Genomic DNA, 19,012 nt, shown 5'->3' with positions numbered 1-19,012 from the left:
TCTCCAGTGCAAATGTACCATTATTCTCAACCTCCTCAGGTTGTTACTTCACAGCAAGGTGTCATGGTGGAGCCGTAATGGAAGCACAGAAAATGCTTCAGATAAATTTGCTAATGGGGTGCCTATATTTGTTTGTAAAAAGAGACATATGGACATTACTGCCAAGAACATTCTTCTGTCCTTGCACTGCATAGCTGCGTGCCCCCTGGTGTGGTCACCTTCTATCTACAAGATTCAGCTTTAGAGTTCCATGTCTTTAACTAGATTTACAAGATCCACACAAGTTTTTCCTTCAGTAAACAATCATCTTGAAATATCCTTTTATGTCAAAAGCACCATATTTTATTTCAAACTGCAAGAATTGGCTTAATGACTTTTTGAGGTCTGGCATTTGAAAATAAGATTTTGGAAAGTCATGTAGAAAAAATGTACTATAAAATAGTTCTGGATAACCTGTGAAAACCGAATGAGCATGTGGTTGGATGGAAACGCAGGTGGCTTCACAGATGCAGGGTTCTTCATACCAGGAGTCGTAGGTGCAGACAGCTACACCTCTGGTGTTATCCTTCAACCTGCTATGTCTCCATTTGCAGCACAGGCAGGTGTCTTTGAGATCATTCTTTATATTGGAAATAGAGCCTCAACGAAAACCAGCCCAACACCCTCAGACCAATTACTCAGAGTATTTCTGACCTGACGGTCATATCATTTCACTTCTCAGGTTTTGTGAGAAGCTACATACATGGGTAAAATATGATTAATTGTGTTTTTAGAAGAAGGAAAAAAAAAATCAACTAAAACATGAATAAACAGGATTTAAAGGGCAGATGAAAAAAATATCAAACTGTATCCATTTTTTTTCTCTTAAGAAATGGATTGTTGCCAGTGTAGTAACAGTGGAACCTCGCAACACAAATGTAATTTGTTCCAGCAATCGCTTCCATTAGCTATACAAGGTGTTGTTTATCATGTGAAGCAAGATATCCCACAGACTTTTATTGTAAATTATGTTAACTGTTTCTTAATGAAAAATTAGGGGGAAAAACGAAGAGAACACTCTTAAGGAGAGGACACACAAGTAAAAATGCCCACCAAAGCACTAGGTGTTGTTATTTTATTTTACATAAAATTAAATCTTTTACTGCAAACGCATAATTTATTATCTAAATGGGTTCCCAGCAGCATTCATTAAGTGGATAATTGATTCTGTTCATTCTTGGTTAAGTGGCATCATTTAATCTTTAAATATGTATGTGGTCCACATGTTATGATACAGAGTTACCAAAAATTAGATTTATGACATTAAATAAAACTCTTCTCTGATACTGTTTTTATAGTAATAATGTATTAATATTTTCAAAATATTTTTATATTAAGAGATTATTAGTTTAATTGAATAAAAAAATCGTAATATTCTCAGCAAAGAAATTTTAAAGCCAACAAAAAAAAATGACTTATCTAAACCCAAATGTTGTTTAGAACATAACATGTTAGAACATGTTAAAAACAATAAGTAGATTTTTTTTCTGATCTTTTTAAGCGGGGAAGTCCGACATATGATGAAGATGATTATGTTTTATTTTGGATACACACTTTAAAATGAAAGATAGGAGAAAACTGAAAAAAAAGCAGGAAATATTTAAAATTGGCTTTAACTCTTTGTAGCTTGGGGCCATTTAGAGTATTTTTTATGCTATTTTACAAAAAAAAAAGGTAAATGTTGTATAGTTATTGAGCACTTTTCTACCAGTCTCAGTCCCATTCCCCCATGCAGACACAACCTATAACCACCAGGGGCAAGGTGGGGTTCAGTGTCTTGCTCAAGGACACTTCGACACATAGGACACATGGGAACTGAACCTTTTGCAGCGAAAAGCGTACATCCTAAATTTGCATTAAAACAGATTGAAGTCTGTCATGTTCTCAAATTAAGCACCCAACCAAAAACAACTCAGGGGCAAAAACACAAAACTAGACAACCAGGGCTACAATTTATTCAACAAAACACATAAAACCAGACAACCTAATATTAAATCCTAAAGCAGGTTTTAAAACACAGCAAGACAACATTTAATGGAATTGTGTAAATCCCAAATTAAGAAGTATTCTCTGCTAAAGCCTGAAAATAGTCAAATGTCTCTTCACATTTTGTAGTAAACAATAAATCAGTGTTGTAGTGCACAACTGGATATACTATAATTTAGAAGAGTCACGTTTCATTTATAACTGGATTTGTTTTTTGTTCCTATATAGGTGGAAGCCATGCACCCTGACTGTGCTTTGGTGGTGCAGCTGATGAAGGCTGAGGAAGAATGTGACCTGATAATGAAGCAGGAAGAGAGGAACCACTCTGCTAGGACTGGTCAGTGAGTGTGATCTTCATAAAGGTTACGAGTAGAAAAAAAAGAAGTTTGAAGGTGGTATATAGGAATTGTAATAATTGAATCCAAGCATTCATTTTGCTCCTTGTTACAAACAATATCCTCAGTTTCTCTTTACATGTGTCAGGATTTGTGAAATTTGTTTCAGCATTTGCATGAAATTCTTCTATTATGCATTGAACAAAAATGTAAATGCAATACTTTTGTTTTTGGTTCAATTTGTCATGAGGTGAAATCAAAGACCTAAAACATTTTCTAGAGACACAAAACAACAATTTCTGTCAAAGGTGGTTCAGAAATGTGTCTAAATCTGTGATAGTGTTCACTTCACCTTTGCAGAGATAACAACCTCACAGGTGTGCCTTGTTAAAATACTAATTGGACAGCATGATTGTAGCATCTCTGATCACTTTTAATGTAGCCAGACCTGTTTTCTTTTATTGGAGGAGGGGGAGGGGACTCGGAAAACTGATCAGTATCTGGTGTGACCATCATTTCCCTCATGCAGTGACGCACATCTCTCAGGGGCAGCAGCTATGAGAGGCTACACCATCCGTGTTTATTTACACTAATTACAAAGACTTCAAGAAAAGTCATTTGATGGTGATCCTGAATTTTATTCATCTTCGCCTCTATGAATTTTGCTCAGCATGTCAACCTACTCAACAAGGGTCACACTTGATCTACCATTTGTCACCTGTCAGCCACTGTAGCCCAATTTACAACTCATGGTGCCACTTTGATGTATAAGAAGGCACCGCATATATTTTTGAAATTATGCTCAACCTTAGGTCTGTGTGTCTCATTGTGACAATTTAGTTGTTCAGAGAGAACAACATTTTCTTCAACAATTTAAATATAATAAAAAAAAAATCAGAATTAAAAGGCTGAACCTTGAAAACTAGAATTCCTTTATTGGCTGAAAGCAAACAGCAATGGCATTCACAAATAACAAAAATAAAATATGTGTGTGGATGTGAAGCTTTCTCCAAATATTTTAAAATGATCACCAAAGTACTAAAAATAGCATTAATGAAGCTACAAAGTAACAAAAGGGCATTTTTCTGTCTAAAATAAACAATATGAAGTCAGAAAAGTTTTAAATGTAAAACAATTGTGCCAAAAAAGTGAAAAATATTCAAGAATGGGATTTTGTCGAGCTGTTTCAGCATTAATGCACATACTTTATTGGGGGAAGCATGTGCAATAATTGTCACCATACAGTAAACAACATATCCGGTCAAAGAAAACATTGAAGATGCTTATTAAACTAAGAGATAATTAAATGCTGGTGTTTCTAAGGAGGAGAAAATTCCTCCTTTTTCAGGAAGATCACGTTGTGTTGGTTGGGCAGCTGGATGTTTTACGTTTGATGATTTTTAATCAGGAGCAGAGTGAGCTCAGATGCTTTACGTTATCAAATTACCATCCCTGAACTCGCTGAGAAGCCCAACAATCAAAGGAACTAATCAGGTGGGGAAACGTTGATTAAAAGCACAAGTTGGTCAACTGAGCACGGATCTGTTTAACGCCTGCTTCTGCGGCGGCGAGTGGACAATGAATCCCACTTCCTTTGTAAAAACAAAACACTTGAGCGGCTCGTCCTTCAATTTCCATCTCAGATGACATCTGTAGGCTCGTTGATTAAGCTTCAAATATGGATCCTTTCTCTTCTGAAGTGGGTTGTTATGCCACAAGGTCCCTCCAGTCGGGTATGCTCCCCCCTGTCTTTTGCTGTAACTCGTACAATGAGACAGTCATCTGCTCCTGAGAGCCCGTCCACACTGCAACTGCTGTCGCTCACAATTAATTGCATCATTTGCCACCTTTCCTGTGTTTGTCCAAAACAAAAGATCTGACAGTTTGAATGTGAATAAGAGGCCGGAGCTGATCTGTGTCTGTACGGAGCATTGAATGTGAATGGCATGATTCAAGTGAGAAAGCTTCCATGGAGGTTTAACCAAATTATTTCATGCGAGGCTTCTCCTGTTTAAGAGGAACTTTAGTGAGTAAAGGTGTCAATAATTTCAATATAGCTGGACATATGCAGCAACAAAAGCATTTATAACAAGAAACAAGAGTTGAAGCTGTTTATGTAGATGTGTTAGGTTACAGACACACCGGACATGTGATGCAAGAAAACGCATTCTTGAACGTTCATTTAGCCCAGGGGTCGGCAACCTTTAACAGTAAAAGAGCCATTTGGGCTTGTTTTGTACGGTTCCAAACCTTGATTTACCTACATAGTTTATCATCTCTGTGCACCTCAGCCATCAATTTATAAATGTAACTAATCTAAATTAAATGAATTCTAATTAAGCAACCCTTAATTAAAAGAAAATTTGTTTTATTTTTCTTAAAACAGCCCCATGTGGCTCTGGAGCCACAGGTTGCAGACCCCTAGTTTAGCCCATGTTGTTCACACTGGACAAGCAGGGAGGGGCTTCTTCTTTTTCTTTTTCTACCGTTACATGTCACCTGAAATGAGATGCTACCGAAAATGTGATGCGTGCTCGAACGAGAAACCCAGGCGCAGGAAGGATCTAATAGCCAGCCGTAGTGGAGTATTCAAATTAGGTTTTAATATCCAAGCATAGGGACGTAAAGACATTAAACAGAAGGAATCATTACAATATATACACATATGGACTGAGTGGTTGATTGAAACCACCTGTAGAGGAGCCGCTGGCCACAAGGGGAGGAGGGAACCCATGACAGAAAAAAGATTTTGATTATTATAGATAAGTGCAGGAAATTTTAATAAAAAAGAGGAGGAAAATAAATACGGCTGCCAGCACTGCAAAAAACAATGATCGTATAATATTAAAGGTCATATTGTGCCTCAATAAATAGACAACCTTTTCTGACATAAAATGTAAAATGAATTAGAATACACAGAGCCAGACAATGATTGAAGAAACTTGCAAAGTGATGCATGAAAGCAGGAGTCCTGAGCGTGGAAGCCCGATAACAGGCAGTTATCCGCGTTTACATAGACTTTTTATTGGAAGTAGTCGCTGAGGAGAGAGCTTTACAAGTTTAGGAAAGTCCAAGCTGATCTACGGATGGATCAATTCCTTTTCTGCAACAGTGTTTTATGTGTTTTTCCATTTGTTCCTCCTTCAAAGGCTTGTTTTAGTGGTGGGCATCTGAAGAACACTGTCTGACGCATGCTTAGTGCATGACAGAAACAAGCATGCGTCATTAAATCAGCTGCACGCTAAAGAGGCTGCGCATGAAATGTGCCACTGAAGGTGTGTGTCCATGTGTTAGAAGAAGCCCAAGAAAACAAAAAACACAAAAGCTGACAGAGGGGAGCCATGAAGGTGGAGAGGAAAAATTATTTTCATTGTGTACTGAAAAGGACAAAACAACAAAGACGCTGCGGGATCATGTAAAGCTCCAAAAAATACAAGTATGTAATAAAAACAACATGGAGCCGGCTGCTACAATAAACTGACCACTGAGAGAAAAAATGAGCAGAATATAAAACATTCAAAGAAATTATCTGGGTGGCATTTACTCAAATTGTGAAACGAAAACAAATGTGAGAAAGCGGAGTTTCTTTTGTCACTCCAGATAATATTTGTCTAAAGGAAAAAAGATGTTATGGATCTGTTTTCTGTTCACCCATTGTTTTGATTTGTTTATGAGACAAGTTGTGGTGTAACTTTATTTTTTATTTTTTGCAAGATTCTTGTTTGATTTCTGTTGATATCAGATCGTTCAAGTGATGAGCATAATTTAAAATTTTTTTAGACGATGACAAATCTGATTAGGATACTTAGATACTTAAATACAACAATCTGAACTGAACATACATTAAATATAGAACATGTGTATTAATAATGGCATAATACAATAATAATAAGAAAACCAGTCAAAAAAAGTAATAAAATACACACATAGGTGTGTGACATTTGTTCTCCGAATTTGACCCAATGCATTGGGGGAGTGGTGAGCTGCAGACACAGCCGCACTCTGGAAACCATCTGGGGAATTAAATAAAAATATAAACAAAAAAGCAAAAATCCCACCATTGCATGCAATTTTTAATAACTCTGCTCTCCGATGAATCATGGAGAGGAGGGGCAAGGTGTGTGCATTGTTTTTTCGGGTCACACTGCAGACTGACAGACACTGCGCTCGCAATTTAAGCTCTTGTCTGTACGTGTCGATCTCATCACGCTTGTATCAATACGCCAGCTTGGTATTGAGACTATCGGTACTTAGATCAATCCGGCCGCCTCTACTTGACACCAGTCGTCCCGTCCACAACTGAGAAGTTCTGCCACTCTGCAGAAACTATGTCCTACTAAAAGAACACATTTCTTGATTTTGACTAGAAATGACAAAATCATAAATAAAAGATCACTGGAAAAATTTTTACAAAAGTTCTAAAGATGGCTGGAGTGGGTTTTTTGAGATTAGTAAGTTAGAAAACAGGGGTGTGATATTGTTAAATTAATTTTTTAAAGTCTTTGAAAAATAAACCTCATCAACACAATTTTGTTTGTTTTACTAAAAAAAACATCTGTTTTTATATCTGTCATGATAAACAGTAAAATGTGTTTAAGCATCTTGAATCATTAACAATGATAAAAATCTTTTAAGACTTTATCTCTAGCTATATTGATGATCATGGCTGTTGGGTAATGAAAACTCTTGAAATTCGAATATTGTGAAGAAATTCAGTCTTGGTGTGATATTATAATCAGACAATTGACTATAAAAAAACATCTACAAAGAAAGATTGATTTAACAGATGTACTGTAGACAGTCATGAACACCCTTCACAAGAACAAAAGGTCATTGGTAAACCAGCTGGTTGTACAGAGTGCTGTATCCAGGTATATTGACAGAAAATTTAAGAAAGTTGAAGCATATAGGGATAATCTCAGCCTTGAGAGGATTTTCAAGGCAAAATCAATTTAAGATTTTGGGAGAAAATCTAGTCAGGGATGTAAATGTTTCATTCTTTGTGTCACTCCTGAACCAGATACAACATCACAAGTGTTTCAGCTGGTACAGAGATAATGAACTGGACTGTCCCATAGCCAAACGTACCAAAATCTGGTTTGGTGACACTCTGTGCTTATTTTGTCTGCAAACTTGACTGACTTAAACTGAAACATGACATCTAAAAGCAGTCATCAAAGCAATCTGGACTTCTACATCTATGCAGTTCTGCAGGCTCATTACCTCAAATGCCACGGCATCTTAATACAGTAATTCATGCAAATGGAAGGCCAACAAAGTATTGAATACGTAGAAAGAAACATCCTTTTCAGAAGCCTGAGCTTTGTGCTGAAAACATGCTTTGTGATTACTCTGATGTAATTTATTAGACAATTTTAAGTCTCTCTTATTTCTTTCCACTCATCCATCCAGAAATAAATGTTTGACCATAAATAAAATCCAAGTTTGTTTTACTATTCTAACTCTTGATTTAATTTCTGATTCTTTCAAATCACAAATCTGCATCAGTTTGTATTTATACTCAGTTTAAGACTGGTCAGACTCTACCAGTAATAATGGTTGGTGGGCTGAGGTTGAGACACAGCAGGAGTGACAGAGAGATGTGGCTTACATTTCTGTAGTCGTGGCGACCAAATTGTATTCAAATAAATTCAGCTCTCTATGTTTCAAGATATTCAGAAATTAATGACATTTCTTTCTTTAAATAGAAGAGCTGGAAAAACTAGACTTTTGCAGAAAAGCAAAGAACCCCCCCATCGAGACAAATTAGGCTTCAAAGAATGGAAAGTAAGACAATGAAAAATTACTTGAAAATATAATGTCATTCTCCACTGCACATGGCAGACATTTATGTAATGCATGGCACCATCAGTGAATATTGTTTAATTTTCTAAATCTATCTAGGTTGAGCCTCTTTTTTAAGATTTTCTTGGTCACAGTTGCTGTTATCATAAAAAAGTAGGAACACAGAAAAGTCCTGCATCTACAAAGTAAAGAAAGGGATAAAAAAAAGCCAAGACCATAAAAGAGTGCACATTAATCTCTGTGGCGGACAGCCAATCTGAAAGAAAAAGTGGTTCATCATTAGAGAGCTGTTCACACACATACACGCATATTAACACATAAAAACACCTTTAATGAGGTTTGGAGCCATGAATATTCATCCAGGTTTCATCTGTCCAGAGGAGAGGCTTTGGGGCTTCCAGGGTCACAGACTGAAGGCAGTAGAGGCCATTTTATTCACTTTTAAAAACTAAATTGATTGTTTTTTTGTTTCACAGTTTTCTGCTAAAACAGTTGTAGATTGAATATTTACCCCTACCATCATGGATCGTCTGGTGGTGCCCTTGAGCAAGGCCTTTGACCTCTGTTGCAACAACAGACAAGTCTGTTTGTCAGCTCCCAGCTGTGAATGTGAACACTGGGCGCCTTGAAAAGTCTCTACGAAGCTACCTCACGCAAACAAAACACAAATAATATATTTTTTTTACTTTTAGAAAATCTATTTTAATGTGTGCCTGAATTACTTGTGAAATATTTAATTGACAAGCTGCCACAATAAACATATACATTTGTAATGTTTGTAGATTTTTTTTTATTAAACTACATCTGATGGTTTAAGTAAAAAACATTACTATTATTATGGTATTTTAGCATTTTTTTTGTGTGTTTTATTCTGAAAATATGATATCTTTGTGGTAAAAGCCAAAGAAACCAGAACATTATAAACATGATCTTAAACTAAACTGTTTTTCTAGTATTTGCTCTATTTTGCATCATGCTGTACATTTTATTCATGGGGAGTTGGCCTACCTGTTTAGTAAAACAGAAGTTTGATTTAATGCTCGCATATTGATTTTTGGTAGAATGCCACAGCTGAAAATGCTGACTCACCTGTTCAGTACAATTCAGTTTGCAAAAAAGTTAAAAAAAAAAAAACACCTGGAAACTGCCTTTTTAAGTTAAAGATGTTTTATTCAAGAGGGTTTCTAGGCCTCTTGGTGTCTTTGGACCATCCTAGATGAATGACAGATTTGACAGATCTGTTCAGTTTAGTTCATTTATGCGGAGTTGATTTACAACAAAGATGCTTCACAAAAATAGCTAAATGGATCAAACCAAGCCAAACTGTCCAGGTCATACGTATTTATTGAAACATGTTAGATGTGTGCTCTGGATGTTGCATTCTGGTCATCTTACTTGGTTTTTGCTTGTTCTGTACTTCATTTGTAAGTGGCTTTGGATGAAAGCATCAGCCCAATGACTAAACATATATTTCTAATTAGGTGTCATTGCAAGATAAGGTTGTGACATGTCAATACATTTGAGTTTTAAAGAGTTGATGATTGGTAAAAGACTATATGACAGGGGGTTGCACATAAAGAAGGAATGGGAGAAAAAGACATGAACATAATAAAATGAGAAGAATCTGGTGAAGGTTTCCAGTTTGATTCCCAGAGACTTGATGATGTTAATGAGTTTTTTCCCCAGTCCCGCATACCAGCCGAAGCGCCCTTAAATATGGCTAATTGCTCCCTGGGTATTCCTCATGAAACTGCCCACTGCTCTTGGTGGAACCTGGTCCGATCATTCGTTCCCAGACTGGGACAAACGCAGTCATTTAATTTCCCTGAAGGGAATAATTAAATACACTCAAAGAATTCTAGCAATGCACCACTCCACTGATTCTAATACTGTTTAGGAGGATATTTTTTTCTCTTAACCCTTTATCTAACAGAGTGGTAGATCACATTTAGAAAACATATTGAAAACATTATGTGTATTATTCCCCCTGGCAATAAGCAGCAGAAAAAAAACATAATTTTGTCATGGTTGGGTAGTTAACGGGTTAAAGGAACTGATTTAGCAAACTGCATTGCTTATCTGCTCCGCTTTGGTAATATCTTCTATAAATATCGTATAATATACATTTTCACTGCTATATCAACAACACCCAGTAAAACTAATTTCACAACTACTCCCTTTATCCTGGTTCCCCTCCAATTTCCCTAAACCGAACAGTTACAAAACACAACTATTATTGGTAAAAGTCAACTGTATCTTGACTGAATTGACAGTTTCTCCTTTTCTATTGATGACTTAACTGTTTTTCCCCCCTACCATTCAGGTGAACAAAACTTACTGTATAAAGAACTGGAATGAAGTTAAATGTTTTCACCTTTCAAGATATCCTTTCAAGTTTCACATGAATTTTCTTCCGGATACAACCCTGTATTTTATCCGGGCTGGGGACCGGCACAGGGAAACCCACTTTAGTTCCCGTGTGGCTACATAGTTTGCCAGTAGCATGAAGGGTCTTACCTAAGAACCCCCACTGGATTCAGTTTAACCAACTGTGCTATTCAGCCGCTCCTGGCTCCCAGTTAAATGCAGGACTGACTCTAAGATCGTTTTAAAAATCAACCCCCTCCCCTCCCCCATATCTCCCCAGTTTCCTTCACATCTTCATTTTATCTTGCTCCCTTTAGATCTTCTTCCTCCATCCAATTCACAGTTCCTTTCTGTTCGGCTCTCCACAATGGGGGGCAGAGAATTCAATGCCCCCAGACTCTGACGTTCTCCCTCCCCACATCTATAGCATAGACTCCACGTTGCTTTTTAAAACTAGTCTAAAAACTCACCTGTTTAAATGTTCACCATTCTATTGCTTTAATTAAGCTCATTAAGGTAGCAGCACTTATACCACATGCAAGGGTAAGTAAGGGTAATGTTGGTGAGATGCAGGATTTTTCACTTTTTTGACACCCCCTCCTCCCCCCTCGGTCCAAATTCTGCAAACTGCACAAGGGGCTCATGAGTGCTGTTCACATGACAAGTGCGTGCTCCTCCCTGTGAAGCCTGACTGTTAGAAATGAGGAAATTAGACAATCAAGAGTGTTGTTTGTGTTGACATCCTACAGGCAATTAGGGCCCAGTACTCACACCTGTTGACACTCAGCAGTAAGGGGTTGAGTTGGAGGGTTAAACTACTAAATAGCTCCTGTTTGCAGCTGTATCTGCAGCTCACCGCTCCCTCAGGGGATGAGTCAAATGTAGAAAACAAATAGCTAATAGGATGTTAACTTTATCCAAGGACCATCGAGAAACACTGCTGTGCTGGATTCATGGGTCTCTTGAAAGGCACTCCTAAACATCCATCCCTTTTTTTAACCTGTTTTTTTCCCTGACAGGGTCGTGGGGTTGCCAGAGCCTAACCCAGGTTGTTCGCCACAATAATACAGCCAATCACACTCACATTCACTCCTAGAGACAATTTAGTCATCGGTTCATCTATGAACCATGGTTTTGAAATGTCGGAGAAAGCCACACCCCAGAGAAAATCCATGCATCCTCTCGTGCTTGTAGCCCGTACTCCAAAACATAATGAATTATTTTTAGCATTGGTAGTGTATTGGGTTTCCTTTATGAGTTATCAGAGATTTGGTCACACCTGAATGACATGAAACCAGAAATGTATATAAAATACCGTCTTTAAAAATGTCTCAACTAAAAACAACAATAACAACCTGATGTTGAATGTTATCTCTTATCTCTAATGCAATTTTTAATGGAAAAAAGCTTTTCCAAACTGAGCCAGAATATTATTAAAATCTTTGTTACCTTTACAGGTTTTTAAAGGTTTGCAAATAAATGTAATAAATGTAATCAACATACTAATAAAATCTGGTTGTAAAGAGTTGGCAGATTTCAAATGGTTTAGTTCTCCTTTCTTTTCTAGACATATGGGGTAGTTGCTTATTATTAATGATTAGCATTAATGTGAAATTAATTATCAACATCATTAATTGACTTAATAGACTTTTTTTGCCTCAATGATTTCCTCTTCCTGAAAATTCCAACTTCTCCTTCAGTTTTTCACAAACACTATCAGCTCAGTGTTTGATACCTCTGGGGGGTAAACATGGAAAAGAAAAAGCACAAGAGAAGAAATTGTTTTCCCTACATTGATACTCTTATTATGTCCAGAATTGTATTAAAACAAGGGTGGGTGTGTTGTTGCTGTTTGCACATGGCTGTCACGTTGTGCTGTCGGCATTTTCTCACATTATTACACAGCTTTGTCGTCCTGCCCTTTTCTTATTCTCTGTACATCCACAGTTTTCAGAACTAATTATTCAGCGTTACAAAATACACGATCCTGCAATGCAAAAAAATAAAATAAAATCAATATGCATGACTGTGTGGAGTTGGACAACATTAGATGGTCGTGTTAAGGGGGACAAATCAAGTTTGACTCTCAAATAAGAAATTTATTGCCTTATACTGTACATTTGGGAACTAAAATTTTATTTTTTTTACAGCATCAAGTAAAGCTGGTATCAGAAAAGTTTCAACTCAGGAAACAATAAACCGGAAGTTTTGATTTCAGAGCAAAACCTTCACCATCTTTGTAAAACTGAAGGTTAATTTACAGCAGGTCATGGTCTGACCAGAGTTATAAAGAGAGAGAATCTCTCAGAATTAAATGCAATTTATCTGTCAAACACTCTAAAAATGGCGAAATACCTTTAAATACCTTGTGCTTCACATTGATTAATACCACATGAAATTTAAGTAGTTCATGAAAGAATCTCTGTGTAGTAGGACATGTAAAACAATCTGCAATTGACCACTGAAGACAAGTTTTTTGTTCATCTGGTAGAAAATACTAGCGTGTATTTGTAATAATATATGTCTAATGTAATGCTTTAATTTCCTCAACTGAGATAAATTTATTCTAAGAACATTCTACCACACTGTATGGTCACATCTGAAAAATTCAAAGTGTTTCCCCTCATTGAACTGTAATGATGATTTGATCATTTTTGCTGCCATTTGTGTCATTTTTACATTAAAACAAACCTACTGTACCTCAATCCAAACTGTATTTTGCGACATCGATATAATCAGTTTATTCCATATTGAAATGATTTGATAATGCTATAGGTCAAATTAATTTAGTTACCAGTTTACCTTTGTCAGATCAACCTGGTTCAATCGAAAGAGATTGGAATCATTTAAACAATTAATCGTTAAGCCTCTTTTTGTATTTTTTAGATTCACTTTGAAAACTCAGTGAAGCATTTCTAGTCACATTACATCACCAAAGAAAAATAACTGAGAATAACTTTTCCATAAATATTTTTAGATTAAAATCCCAAAGCTGTATGTGTGCTTGCTACAGACTGACTGAAAGACGAGGTCAGCTTTGAGTTCAGAAGGAGCATTCTCAAGAACCAGTCAGTTCATATTCAGGTTTTTTTAATATTATTGAAGTTTTCTCTTCAAGCTTGAGTTCGTCACATTTAAACCCTTCTCAGAATTTGTGCATTCAAGTGAGTAATCAGTGAATTGCGTTATGCTTTTGGATATCTTGGTCTGTTTCATCTGATTATTACCACACAGTGTGCAGTAGAAAAATTAAATACAAATGTTTATGTGGGCCTGGAGGCCGATTAGATGAGCATTTCATATCAGAGATCAGTGTAGAGCTAATATTTGTACATCTTTACCCTCAGACTACACAAATGACAGACTGAATTTACATTAAAGTCTTTTTTTCTGTTAGATTATCCTCCCTCCGTTTCTCTTTGATCGTGTAACAAGCAGAATAAAAGGCAGTTTTGGTAGATATTGTCCCAGCAGAGCCGCCTCCTCTGATAACAGTTGTAGCAATATTACAAAAGCAGCTGTGCGCCAGTGCTTTATTGAACCATCAAGAAAGGGAATAGAATAGAGGAGCGAGAGGCAAAACTGTTGCAGAAGAGAAAGGAAAAACATTAAGATAGTCTGAGGAGAGAAAAAGAAATAAAGGACATACGTTCAGACGGACAGTTGATCAATCTAATTCTGCTGCTTTCTCTGTCGCTGTCTGCGGGAATGACAAAGTTTCTTCATAAGTCTGCCTCCACGTTGGTTCTTGGCTGCACCAAAACATTAGAGGGATGAATTCTTGATTAAAGCAGGTATATCAAGGACATGACTCAAACCCAGGAGCTGAGTTTGACCTTTTGCAGCTTCCAGCGACATTAGCAATCGAATAAGTCATTTTAGATGATGGCTGTGCTTTCAGAAGACGACATGGACCGTTAAAGTTTAGTTTGGTCCCAGGTTGGGGGTTCTTGTCTGTCTTTTTTTTTTTTTTACTTTCATTTGCTGCTAACAGCCGCCTGCACTTACGGTGGTTATTAAGTTGTCCTCATGCTGCTTCAGATTGGAGCACTTTGGTTTTGTTCCTCTGTGTCACTGCTTTGGATCTGTGCTGCCAAGCATTGCTTCTACGACATAATGGGATTGAATTTGGGGATTTTCCAGCTCAAACTTCGCATTTCTTTCTCACAAGTTGACCCTTTTTTTTTTTAAATATTTCTTTAATTTCCTTAAGTTCAGAATCAAGTCACGCATTGAAGTTTTCAATCAAACTTTATTTATAAGAGCACTTATCATGCTATATGTTGCTAAAAGCACTTTACAATTAAAAACAAAACAGGGATACAGAAATTAAAGTAAAAATCCAACCCGTCCTTTACCCTGAAAGATACGTCCCATGACCCTAAACACAATAAATACTTATTATAAAAAAATAACCTATTAAACAACCTTTAGGCTCGAACATGCTGTGAGGAAACAGTACATTGGGAATGGGGTCCATTTCACAGGTGCAGGGAGTAACAATGAACACCAATAATGATGAGAATCGTGGCAAGAACCCCAGAAGAAGCCGGCAAGCTCTGACACAAAGGATCCCCACAGGGAAACACTGAGGCTAACATTATAATAAGAAAATAAATACATCAACAGCATTAAAATTAAAGTTAAATACAGAAAATAATCATAAACTAATGGAAATGCAATAAATAAGCAGGTAAGGTAATTAGGACTTTAACTGTTGATTTCAAGTTTACTTAAACTATTTAAACAAATGAAGACAATTTTTGTTTGCCTAATCAACACTTTGAATCTGTTTTAAAAAGATAAATTACATTTTTGGTAACACGAGTTTAAATATCAAAAACTATCAAACTGTTTTCTTAGACATATCAGCTGTTACAGAGGACAAACATGCTGGAATGTCTTAAGAATTCGTCAAAATACACAGATACTGGCTTTGTACCGAAACAAACAAATAAAAAAATTCTGTTGGACAATTTGCTTCCTGTTCGACAGCCAGAACCAGACCTCATTTAAATAAGGTTTGACTATAAACTGGATTTTTTTTAGAAAGCTTTGACACCAATTTATAGCCCCCCTTTTTGAAGAAATTAAACTCCAGTTTACACTTTTACAGAGGAGGATGATGAAGGCTGTGAAGAGTGACCCATTTGGGACCTCAGGGTGGACCTTTCCCCTGTCAGGAAAAGCATTTCAGTGTTTTCAGCAACCATTCTCAATTTTTTTTTTTTTTTGGTGCCTTTATTTTCTTTCCACATGTTTCCTGTGGATTTTCCATTTCTGTTTTACCCTTTCTGTTTTTCAGTCTTCAATTTCTCCTTCACCAAACAGTTCAGCGTTTCTTCTAAAATGTTTTCATGCAGTTTTACTCAGAACATAGAAAAAACTTTAAGCTTATGTCCAATGTCCAAATTCCCTCCCTAACTTCTAAAAAAACTATAAAATATCTTGGATTTTAAAAGCAATTCAAACACCATGCTCACCACCATGCTCACCACTTTTCTTTTTAAACAGCAAACATGATGTCACCAAATTCTAAAAGCATAATCCTAAAAAAAAAGGCCCACTTTATGAAAATTATTAATGAATCCATGTGTTCTAAAGATGAAAACCTTGATTGTTTATAAAAAATAGATTAAAATACTGTTTTTTTTCACATGAAAAACTGTCAAAAATGACAAATGCACTATATAGTGCACTAAGCAGTAAGTAATGCAGGAATTCTGACACAATCCAAGGCTTCTTCTTCTTTTTTTAAATAAAACTAAAAGCTGTGTCAGATAAAACTTCATAGTGTTCTTCAGCTGACCTCTGTATTATGGATATATTATAAACTTTGATGGTCAAAGCTAAAAAACATGAATTTCAAAACAAACTCCTACATTTGCATCTCATGAATTCCTGGCTTGTATTGGAATATCATCACATATTTTATCATATTTTTTTAAAGCTAAACATAAAGCTAACTTTATTCTAACTTCACTGTATGAGAATAAGAAAATACATTTTACTTTAGGTGGATCCTTAAATGGATCTAATTCTGCAGCATCATTTCCACTGAACTCACCTGTTTAGTGCATCAAGTCTCCTATAATGTGTAAAAACATATGCATGAACTCATCATACAGCGAATCATCGCAGGAATCCTGTGGGGTTTGGATTAACCAGCCCGCGATATGCTCAAAATCTCCCTCACAGGATGATGTGATGGGAAGCATGAGGTCATTCATCTGTCCGTTCTCGCATCCACAAGGTCACCAGTGGCGCTTTAATTGTCTCATAATGAATTTACCTCATTATCATCTTCAGAGATGATACAACAGAAACACTTTTATCCTCCCAGTCTGGTCGGGTCCTTCATCACCTTGAGGGTCATTAAGGCTTTTAAGAGAATGTTCTCAGACTTTACAGATTGAAAACAGTGTTGGGTTAAAAACAATGATCATATAGTGAAGGAAAACATGAATGAAAGAGTTCAAAGCTGCAGTTATCCAGCGAGATGTCTGCCTGCGTGCAGCGATGGCAGGAGGACCTGCAGCAGTAGCCAGAAGCTGTGTTTTATTATGAATGAGTCCTGGTGTGTCTCCGCGCGCCGCTGTTTTAATTGACACAAGGCCGAGTGGCTTTGATGTACGAGGCGTTGTGATGGCGGAGGGAGACGGGCGCCTCATTACTGCGGCCTCTCATCACGCGCGCGCAAACACCAGCCGCCTTTCATTGGGAAGCTGCAGGGAGAGTGAGGAGAGCTACGCAAATGAGGCAGGGGATGAAGGGAGGGATGAGCACGTCACTCTCCAACGCCACCCCCACTGTCCTAGGCTGAGGGGAAACCCCCGGAAGAAAGTACGAGACGTGGTTTTAAGAGCGTTCAAGGTCAGACACGTTTGGTGAGGATCAACTGCTGGGTTAATTTTGTCTTTATCATGGAGTTCGACTTTAGTTTGACACTTGCGGTGGGATTTGTGTATATATAGACTGCAAACTGACATACATACTTTAAATAAAATACAAGCTAACTTCTCCAGTCTGCATTAGAAATTCAGTGTGCAAAAAAGCAAAAATATTTCATCTCCCCTGTGTATCTGCATCTACCATAACAAGAATGTGGAGGCTTGGGATTCAAACTCAAATCCACACAGTCAAATCATGAGCCTGACTAAAGATTAAGTGGAATTCAAATCTTCAGAGTAGAAAATTTAATTTGATTGGTTCACCCTTGATTTAATGCCTAAATTATGCAAAAGCTCGAATGACTTTGACCTTCCTCAATTTAAATCAGACTAAGTGCAAAATCATTACATTTGGGAGGTCATAATTGTTAAATTCTATCTGACAGCGCTGTTGGTCCTCTGAGCTTGTTAAATAAATGCTTTGGAGTAACCATAAATAACTCTTTTTAATGAGAGCTGCAGATTAGTTTTGTGGTTGTCTTTTACCATCTGAGACTTCTTGTAGAGTGTCAACCTTAAACCTTTTGGAAAATATTTTCATGTAAGTAATATGCTCGTCATGTTGCATTTGAACTTTAGTAATTCTCTGCTGTGGTTAGATCAATTTTCTATTCCTCACTGCACAAAAAGCAGCTGAAACTCAAATCATCTTCCTTCCTTTTAGAATCAACAACCTTTTGTTTGTTGTTTTCAAATCTGCTGCATAGATTTAATACTCCACTAATGCTATGTTCACACCATGCACGGAGCTGGCGTTTAGCAAAGTTCACATTTGGATTGTCACTACATGGTACCAGCACATCTCCGGTACCTACAGCTGGAAGCAGCTTGGTGTGAAACATCAAAGCGGTGCAAAACTCGCAAATCTTTCTCCAGGCTTTTTCTATATAAGACTTAGGTGTTGTAGAATTCTGTACCGGGACAAACCGTAATCATCAATATCTCCTCCATGATCAATTTTCAAACGGCACCTCCGTAAATTAAAGGGATTGCTTCACTACAAAATCTGAGTCCCAGATTGGACATAGTTTGACCTGGTTTCACTGTCAGTGTGCTTTCAGGGGCAACAAGTTTTGAACATAGAGGCAAGACAAGTTTATTTGTTTAGCACAGAGACAATTCAAAGTGCTTTACATAAAACATTAAAATAAACAATCAAAAAATAGTAAAGATGTGATCATTAAAATAAAATTAAAAGAGAGTAAAAATATTTTAATTTAAAACAAGCATAGATAAAGAGTGCGGATGTAAACTTTTAAATACTTATTAGTTAAATTTAGCTGAGAACAGGTGAGTCTTTAACCTGGATTTAAATACACTGAGTGTGTCAGCAGATTTAATGTTTTCTGGAAGTCTGTTCCAGATCTGTGGAGCATAGAAGCTGAATGGTCCTATGGTGCAATCTTGGTCCTTGTGAGAACCCGAGCAGCAGAGTTCTGAATAAGCTGCAGTTTCCGTATTGTCCTGTAAAAACACTGTTACAGTAATCAAGTCGACTAAAGATGAAAGCATGCACTAGTTTCTCCAGGT

General features: G+C 36.9%; 1 protein-coding gene across 1 annotated transcript in view; it reads left to right on the top strand.

The window, feature by feature from the left end:
* Positions 1-19,012, top strand: part of LOC112150323 (vasoactive intestinal polypeptide receptor 1) — a 55,046-nt gene that overhangs the window by 13,814 nt on the left and 22,220 nt on the right. Inside the window, exon 2 of the mRNA XM_024278531.2 lies at positions 2,254-2,362. Coding sequence (XP_024134299.2) covers positions 2,254-2,362 — 109 coding nt within the window. The remainder of the gene's footprint in view (positions 1-2,253; positions 2,363-19,012) is intronic.

This window comes from Oryzias melastigma, linkage group LG4 (assembly GCF_002922805.2).
Source record: "Oryzias melastigma strain HK-1 linkage group LG4, ASM292280v2, whole genome shotgun sequence".
NCBI classification, from domain to species: domain Eukaryota; kingdom Metazoa; phylum Chordata; class Actinopteri; order Beloniformes; family Adrianichthyidae; genus Oryzias; species Oryzias melastigma.
The sequence above is the reverse complement of the archived record's forward strand: the minus strand, read 5'-3'. Positions and strand labels throughout refer to the sequence as shown.